The sequence below is a fragment of the Gastrolobium bilobum genome, unplaced genomic scaffold (assembly GCF_033153095.1).
Source record: "Gastrolobium bilobum isolate Gb01-03AN ecotype WA unplaced genomic scaffold, APGP_CSIRO_Gbil_v1 utg15263, whole genome shotgun sequence".
NCBI lineage: Eukaryota > Viridiplantae > Streptophyta > Magnoliopsida > Fabales > Fabaceae > Gastrolobium > Gastrolobium bilobum.
Genome location: NW_026899750.1, coordinates 42,848 through 66,904, shown reverse-complemented (window position 1 = coordinate 66,904; position 24,057 = coordinate 42,848). Strand labels below are relative to the sequence as shown.

Below are 24,057 nucleotides of genomic sequence, written 5' to 3'. Positions count from 1 at the left end.
TATAATATCCCTTACCTAATTAAATAGTAAAGTATATGTATTTAAGTCATTTATCATGTATCAGTGGGTTGAAATGTGTGTAGGCAAAAATACTCAAAATATAATTAAGTAATTAATCTATATTAATTAGGGTCACTTTTGAGGTAAAAAGTGCAGTCAATGAAAATTATAGGGTAAAAAAGTGTGTAGGCAAAAGTACCCAAAATATAAAAGTAAAAGTAAAAATATTCCTAGAAAAATATTCCAGACCTTTAAGTAAAGTTTGAAATATAACAGAGTTAACTAGATAGATGAGTTTTTACCCGATTAAACTTAACTTAAGTTAAGTCAAGAAACCACACAACTCCCTTATTTTCTTCTTCTTCTTCAATGGGTAGAGAGTGAGAAAGGAAACCATTGTTGAAAAAGCTCCAAACCCTAACTTCTTTGATTCTCAACCAAATCACCTCATTCTAAAGCCAAAATCACTTGAAATTTCCCCCATTTTTAATCCTAACTTAGTTTTGAGTGGGAACTATTATGGAGGGAGATATTTCCTTTGTAGTGGGACAAAATTTGGCCATTGGAGAAGCTAGACGTAAAGTCTTCCATTCTTGTGGCTTGGAACTCCTTCCTTGGACCATTGTGGTTGTGTTTGTGGTAAGAACTCTAACCCATTTGGTTATTTTGAGTTTAAGCCATAGTTAGGGTTTAGTTTATGAAAATGCATGAATAGTGGGGTATGTTGGAGAGAGATTGAGACTAAATTCCTTTGTAAAAGTTGTCCGGCATGGTAAATAAATGGTAGAAGTGAAGTTAGTTTGTGATTTCAGCTAGTTTCAATAATCTTGGAAAATTATGCTTGAAAGTATGGATTTTCTTACATTGTTGAGCCTTGATTGATTATGTCCATATGATTACTAGGATTGAGGCAAGTGAACCAATTGTGAGTGATCAAGCCTTGGAGGAGCCAATGGAACTTAATTTGGGTATATGAATTATTTCAAGGATTGGTAAGTTTCCTAACCTTAGGGTCAAGCATTGTGATGGCTTGTGTGACTAATGTGAATGGAAGGATTCCTTTAGTTACCATAGGACTATTGAAAAGTTGATAGAATGTGCATCTTAATGAAGGTGTTGAGTAGGAAAGCTTGTTTTAATAGCAATTCCAAATGAATTCTTTATTGATTGAATTTCGGATTTTGTTTAGGTAACATTGATGATTGGAAGAAATTACCAAGTGTCATATCAAGAAAGGTTGGTGTGGATAAGCGAGCTAGAGGAAAGCTTGATTGTGGAACTTGGTGCAGGACAAAGGTAGAATTGGAAACAATAAAGGTAAACCTTTGGATCTTGGAGGTTCATCCCTCTTGTTGTTCCACCATTACTTTTATGGAAGTAATGGTTAATGATTGGATGATTGAGTGGTAATATTAGTATTATGGTATGTTTGCATTCATATAGTATCGTTGTGTCATTAGAGAAAGGGCTAATGGACAAGCACTAGGGGCAAGGTTGTATGCTTAGTGGAAAGGACTAAGATGCAATTGAAGCTTGTGTGATGGTGATTGTTTAATTCTTTGGCCATTGGAATACATAAGCATATTGCAGTTAAATCATTACTGTTATTGCCTCAGGATATATGATGTAGTTCATGCCATGTGTATACTAACCCTTCATGCAGGAGGTGAACTCTAGGGTTGGAGGAATTCTCCAAGAACCCTAGATTTATTGAGTTTTATCTCACTCCGTTTGGGGACTGCTATTTCAGGTACTAGCATGGATGATGCAGGTCGGGAACGAGGCAATTAGCTTGAGTAAATTTCCATATGATAGCATGTGATATGATTGTTTTGAAGTGCCTCATATGTATTTATATTTGGTTGCATCTTATATTTTGGGAGAAAGATATGTATAGGATGCACACATAGTCATAATATTTTAGTGGACTAACAATATGTATTTTTGGGGACTTAGACCATGACCCTAGTCATTTTGCATCCTTGATAGTTGAAAGGAGCAAAATAGCTTTGATCATGTGTTTTGTTAAGTCTAAGTCTTGAAACCCTAATTATTATGTAATTGAATGTGCATAGATGTGATAGAAGGGCTTTCAAGCCTAGTTGGATATCATGTGAGCCTTGAAATGGCAAGAATCATGTATTGAAGTGGTTGTATGTCTATTAGGTGAAAGACAACCTTTGGGGGCTGAGAATCAATGTAAATATAAGGATATAATGTCTTGTTGTCCATTTTTTATATCCTATATGATAGGTTTGGACCCTTATATCTTAATGGAAGTTATAGATCTTTTTCTTAGCTTTTCAACGAGACCGAGATTACGTCAATCGGATAAGTATAACTCAAGTTGTGGGTAGAATACTAAGGTTGGATGAAATCTCCATATCCGTGGCACTGTAAGCGCCAAAGTTGGCACTATCAGCGTGGGAAAATGCGAAGAAGTCAGTTTTTCCGCGCTACTAGCGTGGGTTTCGTGCTATCAGTGCGGGACCTTTGTGAAATTCAGCATCATTTTCTTCAAAAATTCATAACTTGAGCTACGGAGCTCCGATGAACGCAGTTTGAACCCACGCATAGCTAACGAAGATATCTATAACCTATAGGGAGATTAGGACCATATTATTAGTATAAAACTTCTTGTGTAAATAAAAAGTGGAGGTGTTTAGTGTTGAATAACAATAAAAATGAGTTTTCAAGCCTTGTTGGTCTAAGGGGACTACTTGGCACACTAGGGTAGCAACGTATGATATAAAAAAATTACATTAAGTGTTCCACTCATAGTGTAAGTTATGATTACAGTTATTGGAATTGTTTTAATTACAAAATTGATATTAAACAGAAATGTTTATAAGTAAAAAGGAAAAGTTTATCCGTATCATAATTCAATTGTTGTGATTGTAACTGCGCTTAATTCCATACATAATGTTAACAAATCGGTTCTAGAACGGGATGTTACAGAATTCGTCACCGGTTGAACCCGTTTGTAGGCATCAATCACAGCGGTTCATCGTGACCGGTCAGTGTCTATATATAGACCCTGTCTCCTTTAGAAATTTCATCCAGTTTTCTGCACTATTACTTTGCCAAATTTTTTCCTTCATCCGATTTTGCATGCTTCCTTTTATTTTTTGGTGTAATTCCTTTGGCATCTTGTTGTGTTCGTTTGGGCTGCTGACTGGAAGTGTCACCAATCTTCAGACGCAATATGTTCTATCATGGGAGACACTTTCTGTGGGTTCGGATTTCTTACACTATCCTTCATATATTGTTAATCTTGTTCTATACTCTGAGGTATTGTAAGTATGTTTCTTATTTTATACATTTCACTTAGAGGTGGAAAAGTGGGCTGCCCATCCCGGCCCGCCATAAGCCCGCTATGGTAAGAGTTTTGGGTTATTTGAAACACACTCAAAACTTTGCTTTGCATTATAAGAAGTATCCTACAGTTATAGAAGGGTATTGTGATGCAAATTGGATCACCGACTCTAACAATACTAGATCCACAAGTGGATATGTGTTCACCCTTGGTGGGGGTGTTATATCTTGGAAATTGTCCAAACAGACTTGCATTGCAAGGTTAACCATCGAAGAAAAATTTATTGCTTTAGATAAAGCCGGTGAAGAAGCCAAATGGCTTCGTAATTTTATTGAGGATGTTCCTAATTGGCCAAAACTGGTACCAGCCGTATGCATACACTGTGATAGTGAAGCCACTATTGGAAGGGCCAAGAACATCATGTATAACGGTAAGTCTAGACATATTCGTCATAGACATGATACCGTAAGACAACTACTCTCGAATGGAATCATTACAATTAACTATGTGAAGTATAAAGAGAACATAGCAGATTCGTTAACCAAAGGGATTCCTAGATAGTTGGTTGAGAATTTGTAGAAGGAATGGGTTTAAGGCCTATCAATTGTTGATCATTGTGGTAACTCTACCTTGATGAGTGGAGATCCCACGAACTAGGTTCAAAGAGACAACTAAGTGATGATCGACTGTTAACACTGTGGAGTTTCTAAACTCATACTTATTCCTATGACAATACAGTGTTTATGAGGGTAAGCATTTATGCTTTTAATGGTTTCTTAATCTGATGTGTTCAGATAATATATGTTGAGTTACATCACAAGGAATAACCTATGTGAGTGTGAAGGGAGGGCCGCTTCTATGAGAATTTATAAAGGTCGATTCTCTATAACACTCACAGAACCAGGCAGGCGTCCCAAGGACAAAATGGGCACAACAATGAGGACCAACAATGCTAGAGAAGCAATTTTGTGACTCATATTATATAGGTATACACTAAAGGTCGACAGTTCAAGTCGCCCAGACCACCGACTGACCGAGCATATCCGATAGGTTTCACTAGAGAATGTTCAAAGGTAACTACCTATCTCGATGCAATTGTTTCTTGCTAAGGAAGTTACACTTTGCATTTATATTCTTATGCATTTAGTCACGATGAAATTGACTTCTTATCCATGTGGGGGATTGTTGGAATTTGTATTCAAATTCTTTGGGTTATGAATAAGAAGTAGGTTAAGGAAGAAAAGAAAAGAGGAAAGTTGAAGGGGTGTGTGGGTTTTAAGAAGTCCCACATTCGATAACTAGTAAGAGGTGAGAGGGTTTATAAGCTCCCACCTCACACTCCTAAATTGCACCTTGAGACACTGCACTTTTGTGGAGGGGAGAAAAGCTAGGTGGTCTTTGGTCCACCACACGCGCACGCGCCGTCGTCCGGCCGGCTTGGCTCGAATCGGTTCGGTTCGGTCGTGTGTGTGTGTGTGTGGAATAAAAATAATTTTTTGTCCAAAATATCCATCTCCCTATCCGTTGCTTCTCTCCAGATTCTTCAACCCAAACGTTTCTCCCCGTCGGTTTTTTGTTAATTTTTTGAACCGAATCGTTTCTTACTTTTCGGTTCAAACTAACGCGTTCATTCATATTGAACCGAATCGGTCACCGGTTGTACCTGTTCGCAGCCGTCAGTCACGGCGGTGCGCCGCCGGCGGCGGTTCATCGTGACCGGTCAGTGTCTATATACAGACCTTGACCCTTCAAAAATTTCATCCAATTTTCTGCACTGTTACTCTGCCAGATTTTTTCCTTCATCCGATTTTGCATGCTTCATTTCATTTTTCGGTGTAATTCCTCTGGCATCTTGTTGTGTTCGTTCGGGCTATTGACTGGTAGTGTCACCAATCTTCAGACGTAATCTGTTTTATCCTAGGAGACAAGTGTTTATCAACCTTCGACATCAGTGAGGGAGAAAATTGTCTTAAAGAGACACTTTCTGTGGGCTCGAATTTCTTACACTATCTTGCATAAATTGTTCATCTTGTTCTGTACTCTGACATATTGTAAGTATGTTCCTTATTTTATACATTGCTCGGTGTTCATAGATATTAATATCATCTGCTTTATACACAGGTTCAAACCTCTTGGTGATTTTTTTAATATCACCCACTTTCTTTTATAACATCAACATCATCGCCTATGTTCTCTCCCTCTCTCTCTCTAGATAGATATAATTCCGGCCAAAATACAGTTGATTCTTATTAATACTACTATATCTTTCTTTTTTTTTTGTAGAAATTTTTTTTTCTGATTAACTGTCTGCAAATACTGCTTAACTCATAAAATGCACTTTCAATGCGATGTGAAAATGTTGTACTCCTGATAATATGCATTTTATAGTTTTGCCAATTTGTTCACTCAAAACTTTATCCTTCGAATTGCAGGAGTTTAAGGGAGATCAACAGCCCTAGCAGAACATCTTATTATCCTAAAGTCAACCTACATGTAGAAGATAAACTGGTATTTAATTTTCTCATTTTCACTATTAAACTCCCCTTTATTAATTACTCCAATTGTAACCATGTTGGCCTAGCTCTTAAATTTTGAACCATCCCCGAAGCTAGCTAGATGGATCATCAACTATAAAACAAAAAAATTATATTAACAATAATTGGGTTTAATCTTCAGGTGATGATGGATAATGGCATCATTCGTGTCACATTGGCGAGGCCCGAGGGCACTGTCCTTCGAATATTATATAATGGAATAGATAATGTGCTTGAAGCTCGCAACAAATATGATGATAGAGGGTATATTAATTAGTATACATGTGTCGTTAATTACATTATTCAATTTCATTTTATATCATCAATTCTCTCATGAAATTATCTAAATTAAATTTGAGTGCTTCTGCAATGGGTAAAGTTGAGCACGAAATATGGAGGCATTAAGTTTTAAGTTATAGTTTAATTGACATAATTATTAACACCCTACCTTTTCAGGTATTTTGACGTTGTTTGGAATGTACCCGGAAATCATGCTAAAGTTTGGAGGTGGATTTTTTCACCATAATTTATGAACACCATAAAAATATAAACATATGTCGATATATGCTAGTATTGTATGTCATCATATATACCCTTGGTAATTGGCCAAATTACTTTATATATTCTGCAGAATCTATGGGAACAAATTTTCTGTTATAGAGGCAAATGAGGATCAAGTAGAGGTTTCATTTTCAAGAACGTGGGACATGGATGGCTCAAGTCTCCCCATAAACGTTGAAATTAGGTAATTTTAGGTCTTACTCATTTACACGCATTCTGAAAAATACCTAGATTTTAAATTTGGTCACTCCATCCATAAAATTATATTTTAGATGACCAAAATGATAAAATCTGGTTGAAACATAATTTTATAAACAATATGATTAAAAGTTTTATAATTGAATGTTGGTGAAGTATGAAATGTATCCAAATTTGCATTGCAGGTATATATTACGTAGAGGTAGTTCAGGAGTATACATATACGCTATAGTTGAGCGTTCCGAAGGTTTTCCCGCATTGGAGATTGATCACATTAGGATCGTTTTCAAGCTACAGGAGGACAGGTAAATACAAAGGCTTTTTCACCATTTTACCCCTCATTAATTAATTAATAATCATTTTGTCCCTGATTCGAAACTATCTACCAATCTGTCCCTCTTTAATCGACTACCTTGCATTTTTAATCGACTAAATGGTTGTTGGGAGATTTAATCGACTAAATCTCCCCACTTAATCGATTAAAAAATCATACTGACTTGTTTTCCTTTGTTGTCTGGTGGGAGATTTAGTCGACTAAATAGGGAGATTTAGCCGATTAAATCTCCCAACAGCCATTTTTGCCTGTTTTGGCCATTTAGTCGATTAAAAATGCAAGGCAGTCGATTAAAGAGGGACAGATTAGTAGATAGTTTCGAAACAAGGACAAAAAGGTTATTAATTAATTAATAAGGGACAAAAGGGTGAAAAAGCCTAAGTACAAAAGCATTATTAGCATCATGCATTCTGTTTACAAAATAAAAAAAGCATCATGCATTCACTTTTCTTTTTTTTTTTCAGTTTTTCACCCAACCATGTTTATAAGTGTCCTGGTTAGCTCAATCAGTAAGCCTAATAAGTGAGGTCCAACCTCATAACATTAATCCACGTCAGACCTATTAGCCACTACCATGATAGCACTCCTGCCTAGGCTGTGCAAAAAAACTGGTTCATTTGCCCTGCCCTTGATCCGACCTTGACCCGACCCATAAATACCCATATTTTTTGAACTAGTTTAAATACTGACTCACTTTTATTTGGGTCAGTTTTAGACATGACTCGTTTTAATATTGACCCACTGACCCAAAACTTGACCCATACCCATTATGTAAAAAAAAATCACAATTACATTAAAAGAAAAGTTTTAACGTAAAACAATTACGTCAAAATTTTTTATGGAAAATATTTTCATAAAAATTTTACAGATTTCAAATTTCTGCGACTACTGTGATTTTAGCGGTTCCAATTGGTTTTTGTTTCCCAATTCTCCTGGCCGGAACTTGTATGCAGCACTTATACGAAGGTGCATGCATAAAGGTTTGGAACTCTTTTCTTATCTGATAAAGACAGGACCCTACCCTATTCTCGAACCCTCTACCGAGCTTAACCTTGCCCGCATTTCCTTTTGATTTTGAAGTTTTCAACAGAAATATTTTCGTCATCAAAAAATTTTGACGGCAAAAAATTTCATCAAAATTCTTTACAATTTCAAATTTTGGCGAAAGTTTTCGACGGAAACATTTTCGTCATCAAAAATTTTGACGGCAAAAAATATCGACGGCAAAAAATTTCATCAAAATTCTTTACACATTTCAAATTTTGGCGAAAGTTTTCGACGGAAATATTTTCGTCATCAAAAAATTTTGACGGCAAAAAATTTCAACAAAATTCTTTACAGAATTCAAATTTTGGCGAAAGTTTTCGACGGAAACATTTTCTTCATCAAAAAATTTTACCGGCAAAAAATATCGACGGCAAAAAATTTCATCAAAATTCTTTACAGATTTCAAATTTCGGCGAAAGTTTTCGACATATATATTTTCGTCATCAAAAAAATTTGACGGCAAAAAATTTCATCAAAATTCTTTACAGATTTCTAATTTTGGCGAAAGTTTTCGACGGAAACATTTTCGTCATCAAAAAATTTTGACGGCGAAAAATTTCGACGGCAAAAATATTCATCAAAATTCTTTACAGATTTCAAATCTCGGCGAAAGTTTGCGACGAAAAATATTTCGATAAATTTTTTGACAAAAAAAAATTTCGTCGAAATTTTTAGCGAAACACATTTCCATCGAAAATTTTAAACTAAATATTTTCGTCAAGTTTTTTGATAAAAAATTTCCATCAAAATTTTCCACGAAACATATTTCTATAAAAAAATTCCGTAAATCTTTTTGACAAAAAAAATATTCTGTCAAAATTCTTTAGAGAATCTAAATTTCGTCGAAAGTTTCAAATGAAACATTTCCCTCGAAATAATTTTCGTCAGAACACATTCCCATCGAAATTTTGAACGAAAAACATTCCGTTAAATTTTTTGACAGAATTCTTTTTTCGTTTAAAACATTTGATGGAAGAAATCATTTTCGTCAAAACTGTTGACGGAAACTAAATTTCAATAGAAATTTTTTTTTTGTAAAAATTTCGACAAAAAAATAATTTTGTGACGAAATTTCCGTCTTTTGCAACGTAAAAATTTCGACAAAATTTTGTGAGAAAACCAAGTCAAAAACGGGTCAGGTCAGATTTGACCCAGTTCAGAAACCAAGTCAGACCCACTTCAGAAACCAAGTCAGGTCAGATCCAAACTGGTTTTGAACTAGTTCAACAAAATCCAATCCAAGTCAGACCTGACTTGGATCAAATTAAAGCGGGGCGGGTCAAAATACCTAACCTATAAAAACCAAGTTGGGTCGAGTCGGACAAAAACCTGACCCGACCTGACCCATGCACAGCCCTACTCCTGCCATGGTATTCATGCAATAGATTTCCTGACGTAAGACACCAGAATGTCATGCGTTGGGACTTTTCCTCTTCCTTGTAGCCTCCACAAGTCCTCTAAATAGATATCCCCTACACCAGCAACTGTTACTAGTATAACAGGGGTTGCAAGTGCATTGCCACAGCAATGCATGGCATATTGGCTCTTCTCTAGGAAAGTTGACCTAACTTACTCTCCCACACAAGCAAGACATCACCTCCTGCTATAAATACCCTTCTTCTCCACAGAAAAGGCATCACTAACTTATGTATTGTTATCCTGCTATATAGAAGAGTCATTGTAGCCCTAAGCACCCCCACCCTCTTTATTTGTCTCACACTGTACCTGGTACTTCATCGTTTAGCTTGAGTCTGTACCTCTGTTAACTTTGATACCCCTATATATAGTGACCATTACACCCTATTAGGATTAGATATTAGACTCGCAGCCCCACTAACGGTTCAATATGATTATATATATGGAGTTTTTTGATGTATAATTATATGATATATGTTCAACACATCCCTTAATGCTTAACCCTAATTGATGGAAACACATTGGGACAGGTTCCACTTCATGGCTATAGCAGATGATAGGCAGCGAGTGATGCCAACCCTAGAAGAAAGATCTATTGGGCAACGCCTTGATTATCCTGAAGCTGTTATAATAAATCACCCTAGTAACCTTGCAATTCAAGGAGAGGTGCCTTCTTTTCTTTCTACATTTTTTTGTTCCCTTCATCACATCACATGTTTTGTCTCTCTATGTATTTTCTCAACATGCCCATTAATTGGTGGATTGGAGTGTGATTAGGTGGATGACAAGTACCAATATTCATGTGAGAACAAAGATAATAATCTTCATGGGTGGATTAACTTTGACACCAACTTCAATGAATCGGTGGGCTTCTGGATGATAACACCAAGTAATGAGTTCCGTAATGGTGGGCCAATCCATCAAGGCCTCACTTCTCATGTTGGCCCTGTCACTCTCAATGTAACTCCAAAGCCTCTTCTCTTGCATATATATATATTAACATTACTCAATTTTAGCTTCCTATCTTATATAATTGATGAATATTATTATTATTATTGATGAGTAGATACTTCATACCACCCACTACGCCGGGAAGGAGATAACAATGGCATTTCAAGAAGGGGAGCCTTTCAAGAAAGTTTATGGCCCCTTTTTTGTGTATCTCAACTCTGTTTCAAGTGGCCATGATGATTCACAAGTCCTCTGGAATGATGCTAAACAACAGGTGCTACTACTGCTAATTGTACTTAATTATACCATTGAAAGTGTGCTTATTAATCAAAGCTTAATTTGACTGGTAATTTTTTTTTATTTTTTGGATTTGCTTCACTTAGCTGTCTGAGGAAATCAAAATCTGGCCCTATGATTTCCCAAAATCAGATGATTTTTTCCCACCCAATAAACGGGGAACAGTGGAAGGAAAATTGCTAATCCAAGACCGGTACATTTTGATTCATTAGCCATTCTATTTTATACTCTTTTATGTGTCAAGAGAACTCATCAAGTTCCTTGCTTTTACCATCAGATACATCAAAGGAGGAAGGTTTCTATATGGTGACAATGCTTATGTTGGTCTGGCTCTGCCTGGAGACGTGGGATCGTGGCAAAGACAAAGCAAGGTATCTCTGTTGCAAACAAAACTTAGTTTCTTGAATATTGAAATGTTAATAGGTTATTAGTTCAAACTTGAGTCACCATTTAAAAAAGAAGAAGAAAAGATAATAGCCAAGAGTCAATGAGACACTGGAAAAGTCATGTGGTTTTAACATTGTTTACAGGGTTACCAATTCTGGACTCAAGCTGATAAGATTGGCCACTTCCAAATTAAAAATGTTGTACCGGGCGACTACAATTTGTATGCATGGGTTCCTGGCATTTTTGGAGATTACAAATATAACACTACTGTAACCATCACACCAGGTATAAATTTTTCCACATATCTCTCATGAGTCTTATTAGATTGATTGCTAGTATAAGCTAACCTTAATACCTGAAGCATAAAACAGCACCAATATGTAACAGGTTCAGTCATTCCCAAAAGTTTAATTCCTTCTTAGTGACATGCTTGTAATGTTGTAGGATGTGTCATCCAATTGGGTTCACTAATATACATGCCTCCAAGAAATGGACCTACCATATGGGAAATTGGCATCCCTGATCGCTCTGCTGCAGAGTTCTATGTTCCAGACCCTTATCCTAACCTCATTAACCGATTATTCATTGGGAAGCCAAAACACAAGTTAGCATTAAACTCAATCAAGAATTTCTTATGCTTTTCATCCACATAATTTTTTTCTGTTTCATTTAACTATGTATCTCTAATATTGACAGCTTTAGGCAATATGGATTGTGGCAACGTTACACCGAATTATATCCAAATCAGAACCTCGTTTACAATATTGGTGTTAGTGATTATAGTAAGGATTGGTTTTATGCTCATGTTACCAGGTAATGTAATCAAATTTATTGATCTAATAATGCAGCTATTGATTGTTAAAAATAATTGGTTTTGAGTCCACTATATAACAATGCATGCAGGAATATAGGAAACAACAAATTTCGCCCCACGACATGGGAGATTAGATTTCATCTCCCATTTGTTATAAGAGGAAACTACACACTACAACTTGCCTTGGCCTCAGCCGAAAGTTCTAACTTGGTGGTAAATGATGAAAGCCTTAGTTGATGACTGTCTATAGTTGTTGAGGTTTCTGTTATGACTAATTTCACTAACACTAACACTATGTGTGATTGTTGTTTAGGTTCGGTTCAATAACCCAGTGGCTCTTCATGAACACTTTTCTACGGGATTAATAGGCCAAGACAACGCTATAGCAAGACATGGGATCCATGGATTGTACTGGCCTTACAGCATTGAAGTACCTAGCCATCTATTGGTTGAAGGAAACAACACCATTTATCTGAGGCAGGCAAAAGGTCTAACTCGTTTCCAAGGAGTTATGTATGACTACATCCGTTTGGAAAGACCTGAAACTTCAAGTTTAAATTGAATGTGTCATTTCATTAGTCTATATCATTTGTTAGTCTTTCATTTCATTCAGTAATCATGTATGTAGTTGATATAGGCTGGATAGAAGAATTGGTTTTAGAATAGAGAAAAAAAGGTAGTTTTTTTTTTTTTTAATTCTTCAATTTATTATTTCCTTAAGATTGTCCGAACAATAATTCAACTCGAAATATTCAAATTGATTGATAACATAGTTGTTGACTTGTGCCCGTTTTCATTCTTTCTAGTTTCTCATTGCCTAAAATACTTGTTGCCTAAACTAGAAATGCAATGGAATTTTAAGTTCTTGCACAAGTCAACGGAGATATAATTGGTCATTGTTTTCTGCTATGTTGTTCTTAAAAATATTTTGTAAAACAGTTATGGAAATAAGTACTTTCTGTGTTTTTTTTGTTTTGAAAATTAAAAGTCAAAATAAAAAACAAAAATATCTCAGACATATTTTTTAAATTTGATTCTAAAAATAAAAAAATCAGTTATAATTTTTAAAATATTTTTTTACTAAACAAATCTTATTAAACGAGTTTTTATTTTATTTATTCTGAAAATCAAAGAATACTTTTTGAAATAGAATTCAAACAAGTCCTATATTTCGCATCTCAGTGCGAAAACCCATGCGAATTGAATTCACTACGAGCCCAATAATATATTTTCCTTGCTTTAAGTCATGGTGAAAAATATTTTCAATACTCTGTCGATATTTGAATACATCACCTATTAAATGATCCACCTTCGTCATCGTCGTCATCATTATTATTATTATTATTAGTAAGTTACATGAATCTCACTTATTTATGATTTTAATAAAGGATTATGTATTGTAGTAATACCTGTTGAGTGCATACACAAATAATCTAATGGTACATTGGTGTTGGAGTCTACACTTATGTGTGAGGGTATTCGGCAGCAATGATATTTTTGGACAGTTTAAGGGGAAATAGCTTCCTTACGTTTGGAGGGAAAGAAAAGGTTAATTTCTTATATATAATTAATGAGAAATATAAAAAAAATAAAAAATGAATGAAGAATAATTGAAAAGACTGGTGCATTTTACAGACTTGTCTAGATATAGACTCATGTATCCGGTTATTTAGGGTGTCCATGACAACCTTCCTGAAATCAATTCTTTTTTAATTTCTGTTCCCGGGAACAAAAATGGATAGGAAACTCGTTTGATAAAATCGGTTTATTTTTTTGTTATCGGGATGAACCGGTTTAATTTTTGTGCTAGGGAACAGAAAAAAGAATCAGAAAATTTCTGCTTTTTTGTTCCCGGGCACAAAATGAGACACACTTATCTCTCTCAGTCACTCTTCACCTCTACCATCACCACCACCACATCACCATCATCCCGACACGACTGCCACCACCATCATCGCCGCCGTCATCGTACCACTAGTGTCGTCGTCACCACCCCTCACCACCACGATGCCACCGCCACCGTTACCACCACCTCCACCCATCACTACCACCATGCCACTGTCACCACCACCACAACTACCACCACTGCCACCACCACCATTTTCACCGTCACCATCACCACTACCGCCATTAACCACCACCACCACCATCATCGCAACCACTGCCGTCACCGCCATCACACGCCACTGCCACCACCCCCATCGCCACCACTACCACCACCACGATGCCATCACTACCATCACCACCTATGTCACCAATCACCACTACCATTGTCGCAGCCACTATTGTCACCACCACTGCCATCGCTGCCGCCGCCACCAACCACCACCACCATCATCGTCACAGCCATTACCGTCACCATCGCCACCATTACACCACCCCCGATACTACCATCACCACGCCATCGCCACCACTACCACCACTGCCACCGTCACCACTACCACCACCGTCGCAGCCACTGCCACTGCCACCACCACCACTATGATTCCTTCACAACCACCACAATCATGCCACTGCTACCATTGTTGCTGCCACCAACCACCATACCCACCACCATTGTCGCAGCCACTGTCGTCACCTCCACCACCACCATCCCCACCACTACTGCCGTCGCGCCACTATTACCACCACCATCGTTGCAGTCACTGTCATCACAACCACCACCACTATCTTCACCACGTCACTGCCACCACCACTATCATACTGCCGCCGCCACCACTACAACCACACCATATGGAAAGGAAAGTGATGATCCGAAATTTTTTTATATTTAATAGGGATCAAATGGAGGAACTCACTGATAATTAAACTGCTAGGGAAGCGCCTAGGGATCAAATTTCTAAAGAATAAGCTGAAGAAGATGTGGGATCTTACAGGAGCTTATGAGTTCATTGACTTGAAAAATGACTACTTCATAGTGAGGTTTACTGAAGAAAAGGATTATAATCATGTCCTCCATGAAGGTCCATGGGTAGTTGCTGGTCATTATGTGGTCATTCAGAGGTGGAGGCTGTTGTTTAATCCGTTTGAAGATGCTATCTGAAAGCTTGATATCTAGATATGTATCCCCGACCTCCCCATTGAATTTTACTCATCCCATCATCTTTGGAGAATAGGAAATGTTTGGCAAAACTTTAAAAATAGATAGGAACTCTATCAGAAAGAATGATGTAGACGATGGTGAAACCACTGATTGTGTAAGATTTGCACATATATATGTTGAGGTGGACCTCCAGAAAAGGTTCTTGTCTAAGTTCAAGATCGCCAACAGAACTTTTCATGTAAGGTACGAAGGACTGCACCTTATTTGGTTTACATGTGGGCAATTTGGACACAGACAAGAGCAATGCCCCACCCTTGCAACTAATATAGGTAATGCTCGGGAGAAACAAAATTCAACTAGTGGTGCACCAGTTCATAGCGAAGGAGGAATGTTCGGCGAAGATAGAGCCTTTGGTCGGATAATTGTCTAGCGCACTCCGAAGGGACGCCAATCGACCGTTACATAGAGGAGTAATACAGATGTTAATAACACACTGATTGCACCTAGTGAGGCGTTACAAGGTGGGAAGTATGTCACAAAGGGGGATACTTCAACAACAAAAGTCGTAACAACAATAATTGTTGAGGGGGTCTCGTTATGATGTGTTAATCTCAATTACAGAGGGAGTGTCACAAGTTTAGGAAACTCCAGTAGAAGAAATAGGTTGTCCCCCAGTGAACCAAGCTAATCAATGTCCGATCAGGAGTGCATGCCCAAGTCAGCCATGGAGAACAAAAACCAAAAGAAATAGAAGAAGCCAATAAGTCCAATTTCAGAGGCCACTAACGTAAAAACACAACAGGTCGACTCAAGAGAAATGGTACGAACCCACGTGGTTACTGTTGGACCACAAGTCTAGAAGAGTAAGTCAGGAGGGGATCTCGTATCTCAAGAGCCAATTAGTCAAGACACTCAACACAAGTAAGAGGAATCTAACCTAACCCATGGAGAACGTTCAAATGGAACCAATTTTTCCAAGATAAAGCAGCATGCCAGATAGGTACCAACCGAAAGGAAAATCACAAAGTAGATCAGCAGGAAGACGAATAGAAAGGAAAACTTAATGCTAGATCTTTTGATCCCTCCTGAACAAGTTCAACAAGGGATTGCAGCTCCCTATGATAATCTTTCTGTTGTTCCATAGCCAAAAACAACCCTTGATGAGGCACATAATGATTGCAAAGAGTTGGAGAATATACCCCAAGTGGGTATAGGCCATGCTCATTTGAGAATGCTCTGACAAGCAGTATCCCTGTTGCCCCTTTTCTCATAATTTTTTAATGATTTGTACATGGAATTGTCGCGGAGCAGGCAAAAAATGGCTTGCTTCATTTATTCGTGATTTTGTTAGAAATTACAATATCAAGATCTTGGTTCTTCTGGAGACTCGTCTAAGTGGAAACAAGGCTGACAGAAGAATTAAATCCTTCGGCTTCTGGAATTTCTTCAAGCAGGAGGCAATAGGATTCTCTGGAGGTACTTGGTTATTATGGGATGAAGATGAGGTGAATATTAATGTTCTTGATTTGAACCATCAATACATATACTCAAGATTAACCTGGAAGGGAACTAGCGCACAATAATTAATCACCTTCACTTACGCAAGTCCAAGGCAGCTGGAGAGAAGGACTCTTTGGAATGGTCTTAAGAATTTGAAAGAGAGTTATGCAGGTCCCGGGACAATCATGGGCGATTTTAACTCATGTTTATCCTTTGACAAGAAGAAGGGAAGAGGTACTATCTGTTGGAATAGCATCGACGATCTTAAAAGCTGCTTAAATGAATGTGATTTATTGGACATTGGTTTTAAAGGCCCTCACTTTACTTGGAAGCGAGGCTTCTTGGAGGAACGACTAGATCGGGCTTACTCCAATAAAGATTGGAACTTGACTTACCCAAACAAGTTCATCACTCACCTTCCATACTTCAGTTCGGATCACAGGCCTCTCCTTTTGTGGGAAGGGTAGACCCTAAGAAACTTCCAAGGAGATAAGCCTTTCAGGTTCATGGCTGCATAGCTGACATCTAATGAATTCCCTTAAGTCATTAGCAGCTGTTGGAATAGCTAATCAATATAAGAATTAACTTCTTCTTATTTCCAACAAAAAGCATCTAAATGGCATGCCACCTATTTCATGGAAAAGCTTCAAACCAAGTGTCAACTTCTGGCCAAAATTAGAGGGATCGATGAATGCTTGGAAAGAGGAAAAGGCAGAAACATGGCAGCTCTTCAACGAAGCCTTTGGAAGTAGCCTATTTTTATCTATATGCAAGAGGAGATTACTTGGTTCCAACGATCTAGGTGTCAATGGCTTGCTTTCGGTGATAAGAACTCAAAATTCTTCCACGCCAGCACCATTACCAAAAGACAAAGAAATGGAATTGAAATGTTGCTTGACACGAATGGTGTGTGGGTTTCCAACCTACAAGATCTAGTTGGCATGGCAATTACATTCTTTGAAAGACTCTACACTGAGCAACCAGGCACGAGACCCAGGTTGTACTCAAGTGGAGCCTTTGCTAGTCAGGAGGAAAATAACAACAACAACTTTAGAAGAATGCCTACTCAGGAGGAGATCCAAAGAGTACATAGTTTTCATAATTAAACCTTTCAAGGCTCCGGGGAGATATGGCCTCAATGTTTTTTTCCTCCAATAACAGTGGCACATAATTAAGGAATCAGTTATAAGACTAGTCAAGGAGGTGGTTGAGGATCCTAAAAAATTCAGGCAATGAACCAACTCTCTTATGACTGATCCCAAAGAAAGAGATTCCTGAATCTATCACTTAGTTTAGACCAATAAGTTTTTGTAATGTCATTTACAAAATAATTACTAAACTTATTGCTAACATGTTGCAGGATCAAATGGAGAACCTTGTGATGTCGAATCAATGTAGTTTTGTTCGTGGCAGACAGTTCAAATAACATCATCATTGCCCAAGAAATAATTCACTCAATAAGGAAGAAGAAGGGCACACGTAGCTAGATGATGATAAAGATAGATCTGGAGAAGGTTTATGACCGCATCTCTTGGGTCTTTCTTCGAGATATATTAGAAAAAATGGGATTCCCTGAAAATATAAGTGAGATCATCATGCAAGGTGTTTCAACTTGTTTGATGAATTTACTTTGGAATAGAGAAACCATGAGAGAATTCAGACCAACAAGGGGGCTCGGACAAGGTGATCCACGTTCCCCTTACTTATTTGTTTTATGCCTGGAGCGATTAGAACATCTTATTCAAGAATCCATTGATTTGGAGCATTGGAAACCGATTATCCTTAGGAGGGGGGCTCCGATATCTCATCTTTTCTTCGAGATGACTTACTATTTTGTTTTTTTAGGCATCAACATCATAAGCAGATACCATCAAAACTATCATTGATACCTTCTGTGAAGCCTCGGGTCAAAGAATTATCCGTGACAAAACGAGGATATTTTTCTCTAGAAATGTGAACCACACAGGTCACAAGAGATTAGCCAGATCCTAATTTTACCAGTACCTCGGATCCTGGAAAATATTTGGGCATGCGCTTACATCATAGCTAACCTTCCAAAAATCATTTCACTCATGTTATGGAGAGAATAGACCAGTGGCTGAGCACATGGAAGAAAAAGACTCTCTCAATGGCAAGAAGACTGACCTTCATCAAAGTTGTCCTCTAGGCCGTCCCAGCTTACTCAGTGCAAACCAGTAGGCTGCCTATGAGCATATGCAATGATATCGAACAAAGAATGTGATGACTTCTTTGGTGATCGGACGAGGAAAAAAGAAAGCCTCATTTGTCAGACTGGAATCAAGTGTTTTCATCCAAGGATGTGGGTGGTATGGGCATCCGCAAAATGCGCCAAATGAACTATAGACGAAGATTGGTTATAGAATCTTAAGCAACACAGATGCACTATAGACGAAGGTTTTACGCAACAAGTATAAAGTTGGGGCAACCATAATCCCAAACATTGCAGCTAAGAAAAACTCTTCGGTTTTGTGGCGGGGGGTTACAACAAACTGGCCCCATCTACTTGGGGGTTCATCAATCTTGGTGAGGAGCGCCCTTCAAACCAAATTTTGGCTCGATAAGTGGGTTCCTCAAACAAATCCACTAATCATATATACTAGTCAGGATGCACCCACAGACATGGTGACCAAGAAAGTAAGAGATTCTGTTACAAAAGAAAGGACTTGGTGTTGGGAGGCATGCCAAGATCTGCTACCTCAGGAAATAACCTTGAGAATAGCTCAATTTTTACCACCTATTCACTTGGATGAGCATAATGTAGTCATCTGGTGTAGAGCTGCTGATGGGAGATATACAGTGACGAATGCCTACCATTCCTTGTTGCATGACGTTCAGCCCCAAAGGAATCATATTTGGGAAAGATTCTGGTCATGGGAAGGCCCAAAGAGGATATAAACATTCCTTTGGGGTTTGCTTCATGAAAACCTTCTCCAAATGCGAGAAGAGTGCATCGTAATATGGCAAATGACTTCATACCCTCATTTGGTATGAATGGTACCACCTGAGAATTATGATAGAATCTTTACACACCCTTCTAAGAATGGATCTAGGAGAACAATTTCAGAATGAATGGGAAAGATAACATCTCAAGTTGGTCTGCCCTCTTTGGAACATTATTTGGCTTTTATAGAGATAGAAGAATGAATATGTGTTTCAAGGGGTGCTGGGAATCACATAGGTGTTATAAGGATGGCAATGGAATACAAAGACAACTCAGATACCGTGCACTGTGGAGGACTACTACCCCTAAGCAGAACCTAGCAAATGATTGGGTGGACTTTCCCAATAGGTCAGACTATAAAATTGAATATGGATGGCTCTTGCATAGACAATAGTGGAAGAACAGCTTATGGAGGGGTGTTTAGAGATAGCTCCGGAACTTGGTTACTTGGATTTTCAAGGAACTTGGGTCCTCAAACCACTGTAATGGTGGAACTTTGGGGGTTATTGTTAGACCTCCAAATAGCTTGAGATATTGGATTCAGAGACATAGACCTAGAAGCAGACTCCTTTACAGTTATTCCAATGGTGAAGAATGGATGCACTAATACCCACCCATTTTATCCCCTTGTGTGACATATACAGAACCTTCTTAATGCTAATTAAACCGTGCACTTAAGGCATATTCTGAGAGAGGACAAATATGTTACTTGTAGATACCATATTTTGTCCAGGAGATATAAATTTAGATTTAAAATTAAATAAAAAGTAAAAATAAATTTTATCATTCATGTATCTTCTGCAATGGGGTTTGGTTAGTATTTCAAGTCACCCTCTTTACGTGTGAGAATGGAACAACAGAAACCAAAAATGGGATATTGAAGAGATGTTCCTTCATGTTTTTTATTTTTTGTTCCTTCATGTTTATACCTTCACCATTGTACCATTCAGAGCTTGATAGCAAGATGAAGGTGTTGATTTGTCAGTGCGATGATTAACCAATGACGGCGACAACAATTTCGTTCTTTTTATTTTTGTTGTCATGCAAAATAGTGTTATTATATTTAGTGTTCCTTCTTTATATTATTTTATGAATTAATGCCTTTAACACACAATGTTGCTTTCAAACTTAAACCAACTACACATGTTTCCTACAAAATAGTTTAAGATTTGTCACTTTGTGTTCACCCTTAAGAACAATAAGTTTTATCATTTTTGCAATTGTAGATGAAGGTTACTTAGTATAATTACACGTTTTGTCCTACAAAATTTTATTTTACTTTTTTTATCTTCGTGAATGCTACAGCCTTTCGAAGTTCAAAATTAGCACAAAATACAATTATTTTTTATTACCATAATATTGTTCAGGGCTTGATATCAAGATAAAGGTTTTAATTTACCAGTGCGAAGACAAACCAACAACGGCGACAACAATTTCGTTCTTTTTTCCCCGGGCATCGCACGTGTAATTCACTAGTTAAAATATAAAGCTCTTACCAAATTTATAAATATGAAAGAATTTGGTGAATTTTTTTTAAAACGGTGACACTTTTTAATTTTCTTTAAGTCTACAAAAAAATTCTTTAAAAAAGATCAAATAAAACCTTTTACAAAATTAATATAATGTTATAAAAAATTTAAAAATAAAATTGAGTGTTTATTGGAAAAGGAAAATTAATGAAGAATATTATCTGAGTAAAAAAAGAAAAGGGATATACATAAATTATCACGACAAAACCCAGGAGCTACAATGTAAAACATCCTTTATCAATTCTTGGTGATAGACTCTACATTGTTAGAACTTTTTTCAAAAAATAAAATAAAATTATAAGGCTAAAGATAAACATATCCTAAAAGTAAGAAGTGTTTCAGAAGATAAATAAATGACTGCTTAAAATTAAAGAAATATTAGATTGACTACTTTCAATAAATTAATGTAAAATCCTAAAGATGAATAAATGATTATAATTAAATTAATATAATAAATAAAAGGAAATTCAATATAGGAAATTTGATCATTAATATAATTCAAACAACATTCAAATTTTATCTTTTAAAAAATGTCAAATATTTTTTAAAATGGATTATCCTAAACGGATCATAAATTCATAATTAATTCATTGATTTAGATCTGATCTGGATATATATTATATATTATAAAAATATAAGGCCTAAATCAAAAGTCTTCACAATGAAGTAAAGCTTTAGTCAAAGAAGGCTGCAAGTCTGCAACCTCATCTCTATCACAAAGCTCATCTCATCAAGCTGCACAATATGAAAGGCTACATGACAGCAAACTCTTCAATATTAAAAATCACATCTCTTTGAATACTTCATCTCCAAGTATACTTCAGCACCAAGACATCTCCCAAGCTGCTCATCTATCTACTATAAATACATATGTATTAACACTAAGGTACACATCTGCTTCTACATAATTAAACCTGCTTGAACCAAATCTGACTTGAGCGTCGGAGTGTCTTGAAGGTACACCCCCTATCTTGTTCCATTGAAGACCCATGGGTTAAAGTTGCTCCAACTGCAAGATGCTCTGACCCAAGGCGGTTTCAGGCCATTTGTGTAGAGGAAGATCACATGATCGGCCCAGTTGTAAAACTGGTTCAGATCAAGATCAAAATTTTCAAATCATTTATTAAATGTTTCATTAAATTATTATGCCCATACTCTCATAATTATAGCAACTGAGATTTGAACTGAATTCCCCATGACTTGCCCCAATTCAGATCACAATCCTAATACAATAAGTGTAAGAACCTGCACCGTTAATTAAGGAAATTAAGTAATTAATTATGTTAAATTAGGAAATGATTCCATAATTGACCCTAATAATTATTAAGAGGCTTTAATAATTATGATAAGTGATTAAGAATGCTGAAAGTCGCTTTTCGGAAGAAAAGTGCAGATACTGGTTTTGCTAGTCGGTATAAATGCGTACCGAAAAAGTATCCCGGAAAATTATAATAAGTGCATGATAATTCTTAGAATAATATATAGGACTTGTAAAACGAGTTTCAAGTTAAAATAATGAGAACTGGTGCCAGAAACTGATATTGGCTATGAAAAGCGCCTACCGGAAAGGTGCTCCGAAAAATATAATAAAAATATGATATTCTTGTAAAATTGAGTAGGTTAAGAATCCAAAGTTTGGGATTAAAATGCTAAGCGTAGAAATTAAAGTTAATATTGTGTGTTTAATGCTTACGTGGCCTTTATATACTCCTATTAAGGGCACACAACCCTAGAAAACTGATTCCTACGTGAGTGCATTGGAGGCTGGTCAGTTGGTGCTCTCTCCTTGTTTTCTCTTCTTCATTTTGAGAGCAAGTTGCTACCTTTTCATAGATTCTTCACACTTTCTTCTTGTATACACTTGAGTGGTGTCTTGTGAGTGTGGGGAGTTGGCTTGGGGGAGTGTTCAACCACTGTTGGTGAGGGGTTTTTGGGGCTGACTTGGTTGGTTTGGTTGTGGGAGCTTTTGGGTTGGCACTTTGAGCTTCAAGGAACCATTTTGTTGTTCAAAGGATCAACCTTTCATCTCATTTTCGTGCACCTTGAGAGGCAGCACCTTTGCATATGCTTGTGAGCTCCATGAGCACCTTCATCCTCTGTTTTGAGCTTGTGGTATGATCATCACCCTTGAACTTGAGTTTTTATACTTAAAATTGGAACCTTGATGCATGTAATGGTTAAAATATTATAACCTAATGTTGGGTAATGTCTAACACACCTAGAAATGCATGTTTTAGTGTCTTTAATCGGTAAAAACCCAACCTTGGAAGGATATCTTCACAAAATGCAGAAACTGCATTCTGTCGTGAAATATCTGGATATCTGATCGTGAACTATCCGGATATTGATATCCGGATATTGGGATCTGGATATCCGAATATTGATATTCGGATATGTACAGTGAGATATCTGGATATGCCCCCGAAGAATATCCGGATATTCTGGGATTTCGTAGAACAGTAGCTGTGCTGTGTGTACAGTAGGCTGTTGGGGGTTTGTGGACCCTGGATTGATGAAGTTGAACTTCTGTAATTAATGAACTAAGTCAGAATCATGTGATTAAGGGCTTGTGGCCTTGTTAGAAGCCTTAAGACGTAAAACGTAAAGGAAAAACGTTGTCTTTAAGTGTATGCTTGTAGAGTTTGATTAATGATGTATTATTAGTCCATAACAGATTGTGATACTGCTGTGTTTGGGCTTTGAGATTGTGGACTCTTGGCTGGATAGCTAGCTTGCAAGGTAAGCTTTCGTGTCCTTTGTTTAGCCATGTTGTGGTTCCACCATGTCTCATGAGGGTATGGTTATATGCACGCTGTGTTACATGATTTTGATGTTTTGGAAATGCTAGTGAGCTGTTATATGCTAGTGCCTTTATGATATGCATGTGGTGTTTCACCTATACGGTAAGCCTGAGTATGTGGTACATACAACATGGTGAGGCTGTGGGTGAGGTGCAAGCGGTGTTCCTTGTACTACATATGGGTGATAGATGTATTCCTGCATTTCTCTGGCCAATAGAATAGTTTAAACACACATGGCATAAATATCTGTTGCACTGCATAGTTTTGGAACTTATATTGATATAAATGCTTTTAGAACTTATATTGCACATGTAAGTGAGCTTGGGGTGGAAGATCCTTGAGGACCCCTTGTTTTACCGAGATTTCT

The 24,057-nt window shown here is 37.1% G+C and overlaps 1 protein-coding gene across 1 annotated transcript; it reads left to right on the top strand.

Moving 5' to 3' along the window:
* Positions 1-780: 780 nt before the first annotated feature.
* LOC133293216 (rhamnogalacturonate lyase B-like) lies at positions 781-12,489 on the top strand. Its single transcript, XM_061491754.1, has 19 exons — positions 781-794; positions 904-968; positions 1,190-1,317; positions 1,444-1,496; positions 5,749-5,824; positions 5,975-6,114; positions 6,307-6,357; positions 6,482-6,595; positions 6,795-6,914; positions 9,937-10,072; positions 10,184-10,366; positions 10,473-10,631; positions 10,741-10,847; positions 10,932-11,025; positions 11,185-11,326; positions 11,486-11,645; positions 11,738-11,854; positions 11,945-12,068; positions 12,169-12,489. Exons 1-19 carry the CDS (start codon positions 781-783, stop codon positions 12,415-12,417), a joined length of 2,232 nt encoding a protein of 743 aa, XP_061347738.1. The 3' UTR covers positions 12,418-12,489.
* Positions 12,490-24,057: the final 11,568 nt, after the last annotated feature.

What these genes read in the sequence shown, in the direction of transcription:
- LOC133293216 (XM_061491754.1), top strand. An exon ending in TTGGCCCTGTCACTCTCAAT is followed by an intron (nt 10,367 to 10,472) that starts GTAACTCCAAAG and finishes ATTGATGAGTAG; the next exon opens with ATACTTCATACCACCCACTA. An exon ending in TTTTATGCTCATGTTACCAG is followed by an intron (nt 11,855 to 11,944) that starts GTAATGTAATCA and finishes CAATGCATGCAG; the next exon opens with GAATATAGGAAACAACAAAT.